The 17,186-nt window shown below is 51.1% G+C and overlaps 1 protein-coding gene across 3 annotated transcripts in view; it reads right to left on the reverse strand.

The window, feature by feature from the left end:
- The window catches only part of KIAA0513 (KIAA0513 ortholog), a 62,509-nt gene that overhangs the window by 9,635 nt on the left and 35,688 nt on the right, over positions 1–17,186 (reverse strand). For all 3 annotated transcript variants that reach the window (XM_010355620.2, XM_010355621.2, XM_030924856.1), the window contains exons 2-8: positions 12,620–13,104; positions 8,824–8,923; positions 7,710–7,783; positions 4,718–4,788; positions 3,068–3,275; positions 2,248–2,288; positions 1,702–1,780 (exon numbers count right to left, since the gene is read on the reverse strand). In XM_010355620.2, the coding sequence (XP_010353922.1) occupies positions 1,702–1,780; positions 2,248–2,288; positions 3,068–3,275; positions 4,718–4,788; positions 7,710–7,783; positions 8,824–8,923; positions 12,620–12,948 (902 nt within the window). In that variant the 5' untranslated portion in view covers positions 12,949–13,104. The remainder of the gene's footprint in view (positions 1–1,701; positions 1,781–2,247; positions 2,289–3,067; positions 3,276–4,717; positions 4,789–7,709; positions 7,784–8,823; positions 8,924–12,619; positions 13,105–17,186) is intronic.

Below are 17,186 nucleotides of genomic sequence, written 5' to 3' on the forward strand. Positions count from 1 at the left end.
CTGCAACCTCTGCCTCCCAGGTTCAAGCATTCTCCTGCCTCAGCCTCCTGAGTAGCTGGGATTACAGGCACGCACCACCACACCCGGCTAATTTTGTATTTTTAGTAGAGATGGGGGTTTCGCCATGTTGACCAGGCTGGTCTCGAACTCCTGACCACAGGTAATCTGCCCGCCTTGGCCTCCCAAAGTGCTGGGATCACAGGCATGAGCCACAGCGCCCAGCAGAAAAATTCTTCTTAAAGAACATCAGGGGTTGGCAAACTATGGTGTGTAGGCTGAAGCAGGCCGGCAGCTTGTTTCTGTAAATAAAGTTTTATTGGAACAAGCCACACTCATACATTTATACAACGTCTCTGGTGGTGTTCACGCTACAACGGCATAGTGGTGTGGCTGCAGCAGAGACCATCTGGCCCGCAAAGCCTAACATATTTATTATCTGGCCCTTCACAGAAAAGTTTGCCAAGCAACAATGAAAAGACAGCAGCCAAGTCAAGGACAGAGGAGCTGAGCTGAATCACCAGACGGCGGGACAAAGCGGGCCAGCTTCTCCCTGCCTTCTGCTTCCATGGGAACCGGGTCTAGCCTCCTCAACGGCCTTCCTACAGCTCCAGCCCTGCCCTCTGCCCTCTGGGTCCCTGCGGCACTCCCTGGCCAAGCTCCTTAAGTAGCTCTTGCTTGGTTAACAGGCAGAATGCACCACAGCCAACTGTGATCTTCAGGGGAGGGAGGGCCTGTCTGACACTGATTCCAGGTGTTAGCAAAGCACTCTAAAATATGTTGAGGCTTCAGAGAGATGAGCGCAGCCTGACCATCATCTGCAGAGCCGGGCCATACGCCAGGGTGGCCAAGATTTCCCCTGCAACACTGGTCTCACTTCAACCATCACCTTCATTCATTTATATACATGTAAGAGCTTAATTGGGATATAATTCACATGCCATGAAATTCGCCCTCTAAAATATACAATTCAGTAACTTTTAGTGTATTCACAGAGTTGTGCAGCCACCATTTCCAGAACATTCTCTCACCCCATAAAGAAACCCCATCCCCATCAGCAGTCACGCCCTGCTCCCCATTCCGCGCCCTTTGCCCGGGCTATCAGTCATCTGCCGTGTCGCTAGGAATCTGCTATTCTGGACATTTCATAGGGATGACACAATACGTGGGCTTCTGTGTCCGGCTTCTTCCACTGAGGTTCACGTTTCCCAGGCCTATCCCTGCTGCAGTGTGGAGCGGCATGCCATTCCTTTTCATGGCTGGCTAATATTTCATGCAATGGATGGATTTTGTTTACCCATTCATCACTGGACGGCCATGAAGGTGGTTTCCACTTTGGGGCCATAATAAATGATGTTGCTACAGACATTTGTACAAGGTTTTGTGAGGACACATTTTTCTCTTGGGTGAGTCCTAGGAGTGGAGCTGCTGGCTCACAGGGTAACTCTGTGTTTCACCTTTAAAGGAACTGCCAGACCGTTTCCACAGCGGCTGCTCCATTTACATTCCTCCTAGCAGTACAGGAGATCTCCAATTTCTCCACATCCTCACCAATGCCTGTGAGGGTTCATCTTTTTATTCTGCCACCCTGGGGGGTGTAAGAATTCTGCCATTCTGATGGGGACAAAGGCAGCTAGAAGTGATCCTGGGGAGTGACTGCTGGCCCCGTAAGAGGGTGACAGGAAGCCACGGGCTGGGCCTTACCAGATGGGCTGCTGCTTCAGGTGCGTGTACAGGTAGATCTTCTCCCCCTTCTTTTCGTCCTCGGGGCTGTACACGGTCACTGTGGGAGAAGAAAGGCTGAAAGCAGCTCTGGCTGCATGCCCGCTATTGGCAAACCCCGGGCGACAGCCTCCTAGCAGCCAGTTTCTCCCCGAATGCCACAGAAACACGTGGTGTAAACTCCACCATGGCTTTTCTGCTAGCCATAGCCAGTAATGGTGCTATTCCCACCCGGCAATAAGGCCTTCCTCTGAGGGACGGTTCCACAGCACAGCCACAGCCCCTCGCAGTAACCCTTAGCCTTCCCAGGATTAAGGAATGTAGTTCCTCCTTAGAAAAGTGGCTCTTCCACAGAAACTCAGTGAGAAAATACAGATCACAGGAGCTGGGAAGCAACGGGGGCATCACCCAGGGCAAGGTTCCTGTGCTCCGTGGAGGCAGGAAAGCCCCAGAGGCCGTGCACCTGCTTGTGTGCTGGCTGAGGGGGTGTGGGCCAGGCATCTCCTGCTGATACCTGGGCAGACTCACCAGCCCTGGGCCGCTTCTCCTGGGGTTTGTTCTCGTCTTCCCTGAGGGAAAGAAGGCACCATGACGACAAATGCGACTCATACCACACTTTCTCAACTCAAAGACGCTGTTCTGTACTTCTCAGGTGGGACTGGGTACATTTAATATGCCTTGCTCTGAAAAGCCTTTTATGAAATCAAGGCTCTATTTGTCAACTGCCAGGGTTTCAGAATTCAGGAAATGTGGCATTGAGGTTTCTTTATGTCATTTTCTCTGAATCCAAAGCTGAATGGGGCAGAGGAGGAGGCCAAGGCACCTGGTTGCCGCCCAGCCATGGGTGGGAAGAGGGGACCCCGGGGCTCCCTCTGGCTGCCGCATCCCTCCTCCTTGTGGAAGTCATAGCTTCTATGAGTCTATTTCTGATGTGCCTGTCCCCAAAGTGTTCCTCGAGTGTCTGTCAGAGCCCTGCTCTCCTGGGGACAGTGTTTTTCTCCTGTGACTCAAGACCGTGTTCCACAAGCACTCACTCTTGGTCTAGCCAGGGGATGGAGGGGACAGAGGAGACAGAGTGGAGGGGCTGCAGTTCCCTCTGCCATCTGACAATCCCTTGGGCTCCTCATCAGTCCCAGGGAGTGTGGCCCCCAGGGACATCCCTGCATGTCACTGGGGGGCTCGGCTTTGCAGACCATAGCAAGCTGTGGGGGCAGAGGCGGCTGGGCAGCGCATTGCTCCTGACAGTCTCTGGGCCTCACCTGCACCCTCCCTGCTGTCCCCACCCGAGCTCCACACCAGCCTCTCTCCCATCCCATGCAGGTGGGAGGGACCCCAAGGCCACACGTACTCGTTCCTCCTGGCCAGGGGCCCCTTCAGCTTGGTCTCTAGCCCCCCGAAGAAGCCCTTGACGTTCTCAGTCCTGGCCGAGGTGTTCTTCAGCAGCCGCTCGGCGATGTCCTTCTTCTCGGCCAGCCAGCTGTTTGCGGATTTCAGGTAGGAGTCGATGCCGCCCGTGGGCTTCTCCCGGGACTCCGGGGGCAGCAGCTGCGGTTTTCCTTGGACGAGAGAGGGAACAAGACGAGGCCAGTGAGGCCGGGGTCTGCACCCGCTAACTGCAGAGGTCCAGAGGGAGCCCCACAGGGGTCCTGTGCAGTGGAGATACAGGAGCCTCCCTCCTCAGCCCAGGACAGGGGTGGTGCAGGCTCAGCCGGCCCAGGATGAGGAAGTGGGGGCCCTGCTCCCCAGGAGCACTCTCAGCACCTGCTGTGCACAGAGAAGCCACTAGGAGCAGGGAGGGAGCAAAGAAGATGCAGGCTGGAGCCCAGCCCAGGTGGCAGGGTCTGCAGGGAGGCGAGGGCAGAGGCCCGACCACGCCAGTGCCAGGGAGGCAGAAGCCAGCTGGGCACCAGGCCCCTGAGATGGGAGTGCGGAGATAGCGGGGGGGTGGGGAGCCCTGGCACCCAAGCTCCCTTAGCCAATGGATGGACACGAGGCCCTGGTGCCCCCGCAGGATGAGGTACCCCCATGGGCCCCAGTGCCCACTATAAGTCAAAGGTTCTCTGCAGGCTCTGGCAGGATGTCCTCACTAGCTGAAGCTGCTGTGGGTAGCCCTGTCTCAGGAAGCAACGTCTATTCATTATGTGTCTATCCGTTCTTCAAAAAGGAGGAGCCAAAGGCTGTACTGGGGGGTTCCCACTCCACCCAAAGCAGCTGACGAGTGGCCTGGCAGGAAGGGCCTGCCCGCTGGTGTGGCTGGGACACCAGTCATGGCAGTTGGACCAACTGAATTGAGGGGTGCAGAGAGGACAGCTGTGGGAGGGGGAGCAGATACACACACCCCAAGAGTGAGCATGCAGGTACCGAGAGAGAACAGCATGGGGGGGCGGGGCCTAGCACCTCCCTGACCCAGCTCCAGTCCACGTGGAGGCTTCCAGCAACCTTCCACTTATGGAGGCCTGAATGAGTCCTGTTGCTGCAGCCCAAGGAGAGTCACGCAGGAAGCCCTTGAACTCCAACGTACCAGAAAGTTCCAACGCAATGAGGCAGAAGAGATATCATAGCCTCAGCATCAAGAACAGTCCACACTCCTCATAAGCCATCTCCAGCCCATCCCTGGGAATTCTCTGCCACTTCAGATCCTAGACAGCTGCTCCCCACCACCCTCCAATAACCAGCTGTGTCTTGTTTTGGTAAAACATAAAACTGATTATCTTCACATCCAGCAGTTCCTGCCTCCACCATAAAATGTCCTGCCTAGCGTGTTTCTCCTATCAGCTTGGGAGTTTCCTTTGCACCCTGGTCAGTCAACCTCCCACCCCATGATTCGGACCATGTTTTCTCTGAAGTCTCACTCCTCCCTAACACCAGCGTCCTCTGTTCTCTGGAGGCCCCGTAGCTTTTGCTTTTAACCTTCAAGAAAGCTTCCGCTGATACATTATAGGCTGGCAAGCCTCAGGATCCCATGGGTGAGCCCCACATCAGCCCACCCGTGTCTTACCGATGTGGTAGTAGGTGAAGCACATGGTCATGAGGTTCTTGGCAGGCCCAAAGTCATCCATTTGATGACACCTGAAACAAGAGGCAAGGTTCACGGCAAAAGATCGCTCCACTTGCTTCTCCCTGCAAGTCGGTCAGCCATCGCTGAGACACCTGACACGTGTCCCAGTTAATATCTTCCCCCCTTGGAGACGCACAAAACAATCTCCCTGAGTTCCATTAGGAGAGCTACACACAGGCACATGGCCTGGGACTGACTGAATGGGAAGGAGTTTGTGGTCTGCCTGCCCGGCTTCCTTCACTGGAAAGGTAAAAGCCAGGGCCCGGGAAGCTCAACTCGACGCCCAGGAGCAGAGCCAGGCCTCAAGTCTCAGTGCACACCGGTGGCCCAGGCCGCTTGGCTCTCCAGCCCTTGCCTTCTCAGGAATTAGCAGTAAGTTGGAGGACCTTCCCCGCATCCGTGGCTCTCAGGCTCCTGCCCACAGCATCTGTGGTGGGGCATCAGGAGGTGGAGCCTCTGATCCAGCAGGTCTTGGTCTTGGGCGGGGCCGTTCCTTTGCATTGCAAGTTTCTTTGCCTTTCTATCCTGATCCCTTTTAGACTTTTCTTTTCTGTTTAGGTTTTGACTTTGGACAATTATTACTTTACTAGTCAAACAAATTATCTAGACAGTGGGATTAAAGGCCATTTTTATCTTTTCATATAAAAAACTAAACTAGTAATAAAACTATAAAAGACTAAAAGTAAAAACTAAAGATGTTTAACAAACTAAAGATTATAAAACTAAAAAATCCCATATTGTCTAAATATTAAAAGAGTTTTTGTTTCACTTTGTTTTTGTAATTATACAAACATATATATGCTCAGGGACCAAGTGATGGCGAGATTCTTTGTATTTTGGCAGGTTGGGACTTTAACCCCTCCCTCCCCAACTTACTTATGTAAGACAAAAAACTCAAAGAAAAATGGAGAATTACTTTTAGCCTAGTGCAAATAAAAAAAAAAAAAAGAAAATGGAGAATCAGAATTATGCAAAATGGGGGTTTGTGAAAATGCCTGGGACTGCATATGTTGGAAATTGAAGTATCTTAATTGCATGAGAGAATGTTTCATAAGAGGCAACCTAGAGGGCCTGTTTTAAACCACTACCCTCTTGGCTGAAGGTGAGGGCTCACTCCGCCTCTTCCAGTGAAGGTTTCTTAGCCCTCCCCTGGCCAGCTCTGAAGGCCAGACCTCAGAGGAGAATTGGATCTTGGACTTCGGGTATCCTGAGCAAGGGTAGGAAAAATAGGGATCCTCCTTTTGTTGGTCTTCTTCTTCCAGTATATGCCCAAGTTCAAAGAGAAAGAGAGAAAGGGCAGAGGCATGAAGAAGCAGGAGAACTGGGACTCGAGAGAGCAGGCTGGGTGTGGTGCTTCATGCCTGTAATCCTAGCAGTGTGGGAAGCTGAGGAAGCAGGACTGCTTGAGCCCAGGAGTTTGAGACCAGCCTGGGAAACATAGGAAGAGTTCATCTCTACTAAATATGTGTGTGTGTGTGTGTGTGTATATATCTATATGGAATATGGCCAGGCGTGGTGGCTCACTCTTGTAATCCCAGTACTTTGGGAGGCTGAAGCAGGTGAATCAATTGAGGTCCGGAGTTCAAGACCAGCCTAGCCGACATGGTGAAACCCTATCTCTACTAAAAATACAAAAATTAGACGGGCGTGATGGTGCATGCCTGTAGTCCCAGCTACTCAGGAGGCTGAGGCAGGAGAATTGCTTGAACCCGGGAAGCGGAGGTTGCGGTGAGCCGAGATCCCACTGCACTCCAGCCTGGGTGACAGAGTGAGACTCTGTTTCAAAAAAAATAAAATAAAATAAAAAATAAATTTAAAATGAGCCAGGTGTGGTGGCATGCACCTGTAGTCCTAGTTATTTGGGAGGCTGAGATGGGAGGATCCCTCGAACCCAGGAGATTGAGGCTGCAGTGAACTGTGATTGAGCCACTGTACTCCTGCCTGGGTGACAGAGCAACACCCTGTCTCAAAAAAACCCAAAAAACCAAAAAAAAAAAAAGACTCAAGCAGCTATCTTTGGTTGGGAGACAAGGAAGTAAAGGAGGGAGATTTTTCAGGCCTGGAAGGACAAAACAAAGGCAGTGATGTGGGAAGGTGGCAATGGGATGAGCCAAGGACCAGGAGAGGACACAGGGCCCAAAGCAGGGGCTGCTTGGAGGCCTTCTGCAGGAGATGGGGATAGTGGGGTGCAGACATGCCCAGATCAGGGCTCCCAGCTCCAGAATCGAGGCTCCGGGTCGGTCAGGCCACTGCCCAGCCTCCCCAAGGCCAAGAAGCATCCCCTCCATTTCACACCTTGGAGGCATGAAGCTGGTCTGGTGACCCCAGAGAGTCATGCTCCTGAGAAGGGGGGTCTGTGCCTTATGGGGTCTGGCTCCCGGATCTCACAAGTGAGCAGGGACAGAGATGGGATTGGCCCCAAATCTCCAGCTGGTGGCCATGCCCTTTCCACCACCCCTCACTGCCTACCAAGGGCTTCTGTGATAAAAGGCCCCAGCAGTGCCTAATCAGTGTTTGCAGGAAAGGCTACAGTCCTCCCAGCATATCATTAAGTGTTTATTTGCTCATGGGGTTGGCAGTTGAGTTTGAAGTACTTTACAACAGGAACTCGGGAAAGTGCCAGAACTCCCGAGGAGGGTAGGGCCACAGTATATCATCACCACCTGGCCCTGAGGACCCGCACAGAGGATGCTCCTCACATCCAGCTGCAGTCCTGTCATCACTGCCAGCTAAGGATGGCCAGCCCTGCTCCCGTGAGATGGTGGTCACGACTGTGCCTTTTAGTTGATGTTGGGTGTAGCAGAGCAATTGCAACCTGATGACTAGTGTGGATATGACTCACAGTTGGTTATGACACGGCTGGGTGGGGAGGGAAGGAAGGAGGGAAGAGGAGCTTACCAGGACAAAGGCTTTGTGCAATGGCATTACTTACTCGAACAGCACCACTGCAAAAGACTGCACCAGGCGGTAGAAGGTTGCTTCTGAGACACACTTGGAGTTGCAGCGCTGTCCAGAAAGAGGCCAGACACGTCATTGAGGTTCAGGGCGACACATGCAGCACTCAGTGAAGCTGCAGGCTTTCCACTCTCCGTGTTTCCAAATGCAGCTGGGATGAGGGCCCAGGATGGCTGCTGCCTCTGCACTATAGAACCCGCCCCTCCTGCCAGGACCCGGGCAGAGTGCAGCCACCTGCACCCAACCATCACTGGGCAGGGCACACGCAGGGGTTCCCTTTGGTGTCCTTCCCAGATTTTTAAAAGTAGGAACTTCATACACACCCACACACAGAAAAGTACCCCACAATGACAACGCTGGCTGTTTCCAAACTGTGGATTCGTGGGTAATAAACTTCTCTTTGCTCATCTGCATTTTCTAACTTTTCCATGAAAAATAAATTATTTGCACTAAAATACTTAAAACGAAAAACTTAGGCCACTCAGGAAAAAAAAAGAACCTACTGGATATTTACAAAATTTAATTATTTTCTAAACTTTGTTAATATATTTTTCTTTACATGACTGTCATGGTCTTGAATATTTTTTATTTTTTACAAAAAATCGAGTATTATGGGTTAATAAAAATATGCACGCACATAACTCATATGCTTGCCTTTAAAAAATGAGATTTTCCGGAATTTCATGAAGTTGAAAGCCCAGTTTCTTACTCTTTCCCTTGAAGTGCGACGTCCAAATGAGCTACTTCCTGTTTCTCACTATTCTTTTTTAACTTTTAGAGATGGGGGAAGGGAGGACCTCACTATGTTGCTCAGGCTGGTCTTGAACTCCTGGGCTCAAGCGATCCTCCCGCCTCGGCCTCCCAAAGTGCTGGGATTACAGGCGTGAGCCACTGTGCCCAGACTGTTTCTCACTATTTTTAACACTCCTTTTCAGAATATTCTGGGGTAAGTTTTACTTTTTTTTCTGTTGGGTCATTTCCCTTGACTCTTTTCTCCAGAGTGTCATTATAGGATAAAGTCAAATTTGTTACGCTTCACCAAATTCTTCCTTAAGAGTAAACGCCCATCCTTCCCATCACCTCTCCCTTACCTGGGCACTCACGTATCGAGCAAACCACTCCCGGCCTTTTCCATTTTCACTGCTGCAGTACTCTCCAAACTTAGCTTTCTCCTCCTGATCTAAATCCTCCCTAAAAAAAAAAAAAAAAAAAAAGCAGAGGGAAAAAAAACCCCTTTTCAATCCCCTGGAGCAATACAGGAAGAGCAAGGAGAAGGAACTAACGAAGTATTGCTCCCTAGCCAAGCACAGACCCCAGCTCCCATCGCCTCGTCTCAGCCTCCGCACAGTCCTGTGAGGAAAGGGTGTTACTGTTATTTCAAAGGTGAGGAGCCTAGCTTGGAGAATCACATGCTGGCTTGAGAGTGGTGAACCACAGTTCCATCCAGGCTTCCTGGTTCCAAAGCCCATGTCCTTCCCCTGCCCCTCCCGACCCCTGCCTGGGGAGGTCTGAGTCCGGATAAGGGCATGAACCCTAAGAGGTCTTGGTTCTCCAGCTCTCTGACTTCCCACTAGTTTTTGATGCTGAAGTCAGCATGGAACCAGCCCCTGAATTTAAGACTTCCTGAATTTGCTCTGTCTTAGTATATTGACGCCAAGGTTTGATGCCAGGAAGAAAACCATCTCCCACGTATCAGTGGGGCGCTCGCTCACCCCTCTGCACTTCCGGAGTGAGGCTGCTCACGGGCCAGGCCATCCCCAGCTGTGTGTGAGAGGTATGGAGACCAGGGGCCTCCACCTTGGTGTCATCACCACTAGGACGGATAACATGCTCACATAATTTCAGGCCACTTCTCATCACTCTTTGTAAGGGGCCAATACTCTTTCCCAAATTTAAAGGCTCGAAAATGAAGCAGAAGGCTGAAGATCACTTGGCTTATGCAATCTTCATTTATGTTTTGTAGAAAACATCTTGGTCCTCATCTACTCTAAATACCAACACCAGATGAAATATGTGTATCTGCAGGCTTTTGCAGTCATTTCTGGAATGCTTGCGAAGACGCATCTGACTCAGGTGTCCACATTCTGTATTGCTGACAGGCTACTGCAAATAGAGGCTGGCTTTCCCGAACTTCTGGGTGTTTTCCCCTTTTCATTAACTGGGGTGTGCTCAGAGAAAGCGCACCCATCTGAGTGTTGGTCAAGCAAAACAAGTAGGAAGCTACATCTGCTCTCCTAAAATGCACTCAAATCAAACATAAATGCATTTTTATTTATTTATTTATTTTTTGAGACGGAGTCTCGCTCTGTCTTGCCTAGGCTGGAGTACAGTGGTGCAATCTCAGCTCACTGCAACCCCTGCCTCCTGGGTTCAAGTGATTTTCCTGCCTCAGCCTCCTAAATAGCTGCGATTACAGGCACCCGCCACCAAGCCCAGCTAATTTTTGTGTTTTTAGTAGAGATGGGGTTTCGTCATGTTAGCTAGACTGGTCTCAAACTGCTGGCCTTAGGTGATGTGCCCACCTTGTCTCCCAAAGTGCTGGGATTACAGGTGTGAGCCACCATGCCCAGCCCATAAATGCATTTTTAGATAGTCAGGTATTTGGATTATCATACAACGGTTCCCTTTTCTAACCACACAGAAAACTGAGGCTGGTCTCCATCAATTAAGAAGCACCCATCAAAAAGGCAGAAGTCAGCCCTTGAGAGTTTACACACGTGGGGCTCAAATCACGGTGGAAACAATGGGCTCTGCAGAGTAAAAGGCAACATTTCTTTATCTTTTTTTTTTTTTTTCACCCAGGCTGGAGTACAGTGGTACGATCACGGCTCACTGCAACCTAAGCCTCCCTGATTCAAGTGATCCTCCCACCTCAGCCTCCTGAGTAGCTCGGACGATGGGCACATGCCACCATGCCTGGCTAATTTTTGTGTGTTTTTTTGTAGAGTTTCACTATGTTTCCTAGGCTGGTCTCAAACTCCTGGGCTCAAGCGATCCTCCTGCCTCAGCCTCCCAAAATGTTGGGAATACAGGTGTAAGCCACTGAGCCTGGCCACAAATCCTAATTGCGTTAATGAAACTGGAAAACTTTCCCTTAAGGCAGTGCCTCTCAGACGCTGATGTGCATGAACTGTCTACCGATCTTGTTAAAGGGCATGTTCTCACGCAGTGGGGCCAGCCAGGGCTCAAGACTCTGCATTTCTCACAAGCTCCCAGGAGATGCCAATGCTGCCAGCCCGCACATGACAGAGCAGCAAGACCACCCGTATCTAGTGTGCTGCCGTGAAGGGTGGAAGAGCCACAATCCACACGTGAACCCCATGGCTCTGGGGTGTGTGTGCATCCTCCTTCCCCTGGCTGAGACATTAATAGGCAGTGAACTGGGGTAGGGAAACATCAGGCTGATGCACAGATTCCCGCTTCTCAGTGGACGTCACAGCCCCAAACTCTCCCTTCCTGCTGCTCCAATGTCAACACTCATTATTTTACCCTTAAGAACCACAAAACAACAGCCACCCAGGGAAGGGCCCCATGCAAACAGCTGCTTCAGAATCAGCTGCTGGCCAGGGTCAGCACTTTGGATGGTCGTGGCAGGAGGACTGCTTGAGGCCAGGAGTTTGAGGCTGTGGTGAGCTATGACTGCACCACTGCACTCAAGCCTGGGTGACAGAGCAAGACCTTGTCTCCAAAAACAAAAAAAATTGCTGGGCATGGCAGCGTGTACCTATAGTCCCAGCTACTCGGGAGGCTGTGGTGGGAAGATTGCTTGAGCCTAGGAAGTGGAGGCTGCAGTGAGCCGTGATTGTGTCACTGCACTCCAGCCTGGGCAACAGAGTAAGGCCCTGTCTCTAAAAAAAGAATCTGCTTCTTATGAGCACACCAGTATGGGTAATCACAGCTTTATTATCTTATCTTGCCCCTATATTTAATTTCACTGAATAACTGCAACCTCTTAGCCAAGTATAGCTGTGACAAGGAGCACTAGGGAGTGGTGAGCCTACAAATGCTCAGATGGTCCCAGAAACAGAACAAGTGCCCCTTGTGTTTAGCAACGATGAGGTGAGACAGGTGTCGGCGGAGTGAGAGGAAACAGACAGCCCCCTCCAAAGCCTTGCTTAAGAATTGCATGGATAAAATGCGGGAACAACATGCATTGGAAAATAACAGAGCTCGGCCAGGCACGGTGGCTCACGTTTATAACCCCAGCACTTTGGGAGGCTGGGAGGGGCGGATCACATGAGACCAGGAGTTCGAGAGCAGCCTGGCCAACATGGTGAAACCCTGTCTCTATTAAAAACACAAAAACTAGCCAGGTGTGGTAGCAGGTGCCTGTAATCCCAGCTACTCGGGAGGCTGAGACAGGAGAATTACTTGAACCTGGGAGGCAGAGCGTGTATTAAGCTGAGATTGCACTACTGCACTCCAGCCTGGGTAACAGACCCAGACCCAGTCTCAAAAAAAAAAAAAAAGAAAGAAAGAAAGAAAGAAAGAAAACAAACAAAAAGAAAATAATGGAGCTCACGGGGATGATGGGGACCTGTGAGCTGGGTACTCTGGAGCGTGCCCCTCCAGGGGTTCTCTGCACGGTTGCCCTTCCAAATCACCTGGGAGCCACACATGCTTTGACGCTGGGCCTCACCCTAAAGAAATGATGTAATTGGTCTGGAGTGAAGTCCAGGCTTGGGTATTCTTTAAAAGGTCCCCACGTGGCTCTGCATGCAGGCTGGAGTGGAGGGAGGCCTCTGCAGTGGCCATCCCTGGCTGATGAGGAAATGGAAGCTCTGGCCCCAGGTGGCACCCTGGGGAGAGGCAGAGCCAAGAGCAGAAGGCGGGTCCCCTTGGGCCCTGTGGCCATGCCAGGCTGTCTTGTCCACACAGGCCCCTTACCCTCCAGAGAAGATCTTCTCCACGTAGCCACGCATGAAGTCCCTGAGTGCCAGGGTCTCTTCATCCTGGGTAGACTCGGTGCTCTGGCTGGAGGAGAAGGACTCGTTGGAGGAGGAGCGGCGGTCCTGGTCCCAGGACGGGTGTGAGGGTGACTCGCCCATGTCATTCTCACTGTCCGCAGACTCAGTGGTCTCACTCTCTGACGCGCCATCCCCCAGGGAGCCATCCCCGTCCTGCAGTGCAGGGGGTGGTGCCTCCAGGGGAGAGGAGGTGGGTGCCTCAGGCCCAAAGTCGATTAGTGAGCCCACGGGGACCTCCGGGGCCTCCATGGCTCTGGGGAGCTGCTGGGGAGGCTGCCTGGAGGGGAGCCTGGCAGCCTGGCGTCCCAGGTGTGTTAGTAGGAGCCCACCAAGCTCACAAGTTGCCGGTAACTGCTGGCCACCAAGAATGAGTCCTTCGCAGCAGCTCACCTGGCCCTACAGCATCTAGAATGGAAACAGACACAGACATTAGCGCCATTCCTCACCAGAATCCAGACCTAGATCACACACTCCCCGTAAAGAGAAGAATCTCTGCTCTTCTGGAATTTGGGGTGTCTCTTCACCATCATCCTCCTACCGTCCACTTTACTGTTCAAAACCTGGTACACGGTAGGCCCTCGATAAAAACTTGTTAAATGAATGAACAAATAAACACTGACATCAGGATTTCTCCAAGTTCTGCAAACAGACTGTCAGGGCACTGCCTCTGCTGGCCTCCTCCCCGCTCCAGCCCCAAGACTGAGCCCATCACCAGGACAGAAAAGGTCCATCCTGGGCTGGAAATGGGGGATCACCAGGGACAATCCACCTGCCCGCTTCACTGTCACTGGAATTGGTGGCTACGGAAGAACCTCCCTGCTGAGCAACAGACACCTCACCTCCTGGGCTCCGACCTCCTTCCTAGGCTCTGTTCTCATCCAGAACATTCCCAGGCTGTCAGAGGTCTATCCCCTCTCAGCATTCTTCTCAAACCCTATGATGGTTGCTAAGCACAACATTTGCCATCTGGACGTATCCCCTCTCCCGGCACAGTAGCCGCCCTGGAAAACGACACACCCCTGGGCTCCTCAGGCTGGGCAGCCTTCTCCCTTCTCCATTCCCCTCCTTTTTCCTCCGCCATTCCTACCCTGGAGTTCTGTTCACCCCTCGAGGCTCTGCCTTGGCCACGTCTTCTGAAAAGCTCTACTCTGCTCCTATTCAAAGTGAATGGATGACTCCTCTGTGGGCTCCAGCAACTCATTCAGCCTAACTTACCATTCTGCTTGCTTTACTGACAGACACCAACATTTCCGTTTACCTGTAAAGCATTTTACTGACAGACACCATCATTTCCGTTTACCCGTACAGCATACGCCCCTCCAGAGGGACCATGCCTGGCACTGCTGCAGCCATGCTGTGCCCAGCGAGGACTCCTGACTGCATACGTGTGTGCTGTGTGCTTGCTGAAGGAAATAACAGACCCGACTGTGAACACGCTCACAGGGTCAGCGGTGTTGGCTACGCAGGTCACAGGTTGGCAGAGCTGGGATTCAAATCTTCGCTTCTAATCCAGGTTTCCTGACTGCTGGGTCAAGAGGTCCCGGGGAACCTTCCTCACCAGTACAGAGGCAGACAGCTAAGCAGGAAGGAGACACCGTCTTGACAGTCAGCCCCTCGGAGCAGAGCATACCTCTAACCTCAGCCCTGGCCGTTAGGCCCCAAATATCTAGGATGATGCCTGCCAGTGAGGTGGCTGTGAAACTGCTGAACTGACTGTATCTTCAGAGGACAATTCAATAGCAGCATGGCCTTTTCTGCCTCTTAAGAGCTTAATGCTCACCCGTCGATGATGGATTCCTCCAAATTCTCCAGCCTGGGGTATTTTTAAATACCCTGAGTCAGGACAGAGAAAAGGCTGGCTCCCGGTCACCAGCATGGTGATGGGCATGTTCTGGGGAGCCCCACAAGGCAAGCCTCAGTCCAGAAGACAGAAGCATAAACCTCAGCTCAGAAGAACTTTCCACGCCAGGATAGTAACAAGGGCTCTGATGAGCTCAGAAGGCAGTGGCTTCAGCTCAGGGAGCTGGAGAGCAAGGAGTGGCCGGTTGGGGTCTCCCCTCACCAGCTGCGTCCTCGGTCAAGGCCCCTACTCTCCGCTGGGTCCCCTTGGCTAAGGCATCAAGATTGGATCAGAAATCCAAGGCCCTTCCACAAGCACATGCTCACTCGCCAAAGAACAGAAAACCACACCCATGGTAACATGCCTGGCATTAAAAATGAAAAACCACACACTAGGAAAATGTTTACAGTAAATATAGAAGGAAAATTGAGCTAGTGGTATCAGTATTACATATTCACACAACTCTAAAAAGTCTATATTCTAACAGCTACACAAACCACTCAAATAGACAAGGCACACAAGAGGAAATACAACTATAGGCCGGGCATGGTGGCTCACACCTGTTATCCCAGCACTTTGGGAGGCTGAGGCAGGTGGATCACCTGAGGTCAGGAGTTCAAGACCAGCCTGAGCAACATGGTGAAACCCCATCTCCACTACAAATACAAAAACTAGCCAGGCATGGTGGGGCATGCCTGTAGTCCCAGCTACTAAGACAACTGCTTGAACCCAGGAGGCTATAGTGACCTGAGATGGTGCCACTGCACTCCAGCCTGGGTGACAGAGCACAACTCCGTCTCAAAAAAAGAAAAAAGGAAACACAATTATTAAAGGCTTAGACAATTCTTCAACCCATACTAATAACCACAATATAAATATGCAAATTAAAGCCATAAGGTACCATCTTATACTACTAAATTAGTAAAAAATTAAAAACTATCTAAATACTGGTAAAGTTATGGTAAAATTAACATTCTCAAGCATTGCTGGAATAGGGATAAATAATACTTCAAAAGGCAATTTCTACCATTCTTATTTTTCTCTGTTCTGATTCAGGAATTCAAATGCTTGGAATTTATCCTAAGAAAATAATTCAAAACACTCAAAAACAGTTATGTAGAGAAAAATGCTCACTGCAACAGTATTTATAATCTGGATTAACTGGGAAGAGGGTAGAAAAAATACCTAAATACAGTAAAACGGGCCAGGCATGGCGGCTCCCGCCTGTAATCCCAGCACTTTGGGAGACTGAGGCGGGTGGATCACCTGAGGTCAAGAGTTTGAGACCAGCCTGAGCAACATGGTGAAACCCCATCTCTACTAAAAATACAAAAATTAGCCAGGCATGGTAGTGCATGCTTGTAATCCTAGATACTCGGGAGGCTGAGGCAGGAGAATCGGTTGAACCTGGGAGGCAGAGGTTGCAGTGAGCTGAGATCACGCCACTGCACTTCAACCTGGGCAAAAAAGCGATTCTCCATCTCAAAAAAATTAAAATAAGTAAATAAATAAATACAGTAAAATGGCAAATGCATGTTAAAAAGTTAATGCAGCAGTGATGAGTCTATGATACAATTCAAAAAACGTCCACTTTCTAGTAAACAGAATGTTCTGTAGTCAGCCCAGGTTTACTGAATGCTGCTGCTTGTCAACCCCTGTTCTGAGTGCTGAGAACACTGAAGTTAGAGAAGTTTAATTTTACTGTAATTACAATCATGTATACATATGCAAAAGCAATAAGGAAGAATGTAGAAATGTATGGTGGTGCTGGCATCGGGGTGATTTCCTCTTTCATTTTGTTCATTATCCTAACATTGCATGGCAAACACTCACAGTTCAGTGGGAAGAAGGAAACAAGTCACTGTCTCTGGAAGCCATTCAAGCAGTAGCAGGGCCGTCTCTCTCGGCCCACACACAGGAGGTTCGAGATCAAGCTGGGGTCGGGTGCAGTGGCTCACGCCTGCAATCCCAACATTCTGGGAGGCCAAGGCGGGTGGTTCACCTGAGGTCAGGAGTTCAAGACCAGCCTGGCCAACATGGCGAAACCCTGTCTCTACTAAAAATGCAAAAATCAGCCAGGTGTGGCGGCGGGCGCCTGTAATCCCAGCTACTCGGGAGGCTGAGGCAGAATTGCTTGAAACCAGGAGGTGGAGGCTGCAATGAACCGTGCCACTGCACTCCACAGTGCAGACACAGCGAGACTCCATCTCAACTAAATTAATCAATCAATCAATCAAACTGGATGATTGTGGCTATTTCTGATCCAGTCTCAGGTACTCTTGGGCCAATCAGACGCTCTCATGAGACATCCTCTCCCAGAAGCCCTGAGTGCTGGGTGCCGCCTTCCTCAGTGGGCTCAGCACAGAGGCGACAACATCACAGGAGAGGCACAGAGTGACAGGAAGCAGATGGGTGGCAGGAGGGCTGCGGCAGGCACCACCCCGTCCCCAGACCCCTCAGCTCAGGGATCTCAGCTGTTTGGGGCTCGCTCACAGAGCTAAGATGTCACAGCAGTGACTTTGTGTGGTCATGGCAGGGAAAACAATCCCACCCTCTTCCTCCAGGAAGGAAAAGTCATTATGGGCCTCTAGGCAGGACAAGGTGATGGCCACTCCCACAGTGCAGGGTCACAATCTCGGGGGACTGC

The sequence above is a fragment of the Rhinopithecus roxellana genome, chromosome 20 (assembly GCF_007565055.1).
Source record: "Rhinopithecus roxellana isolate Shanxi Qingling chromosome 20, ASM756505v1, whole genome shotgun sequence".
Classification (NCBI taxonomy): Eukaryota; Metazoa; Chordata; class Mammalia; order Primates; family Cercopithecidae; genus Rhinopithecus; species Rhinopithecus roxellana.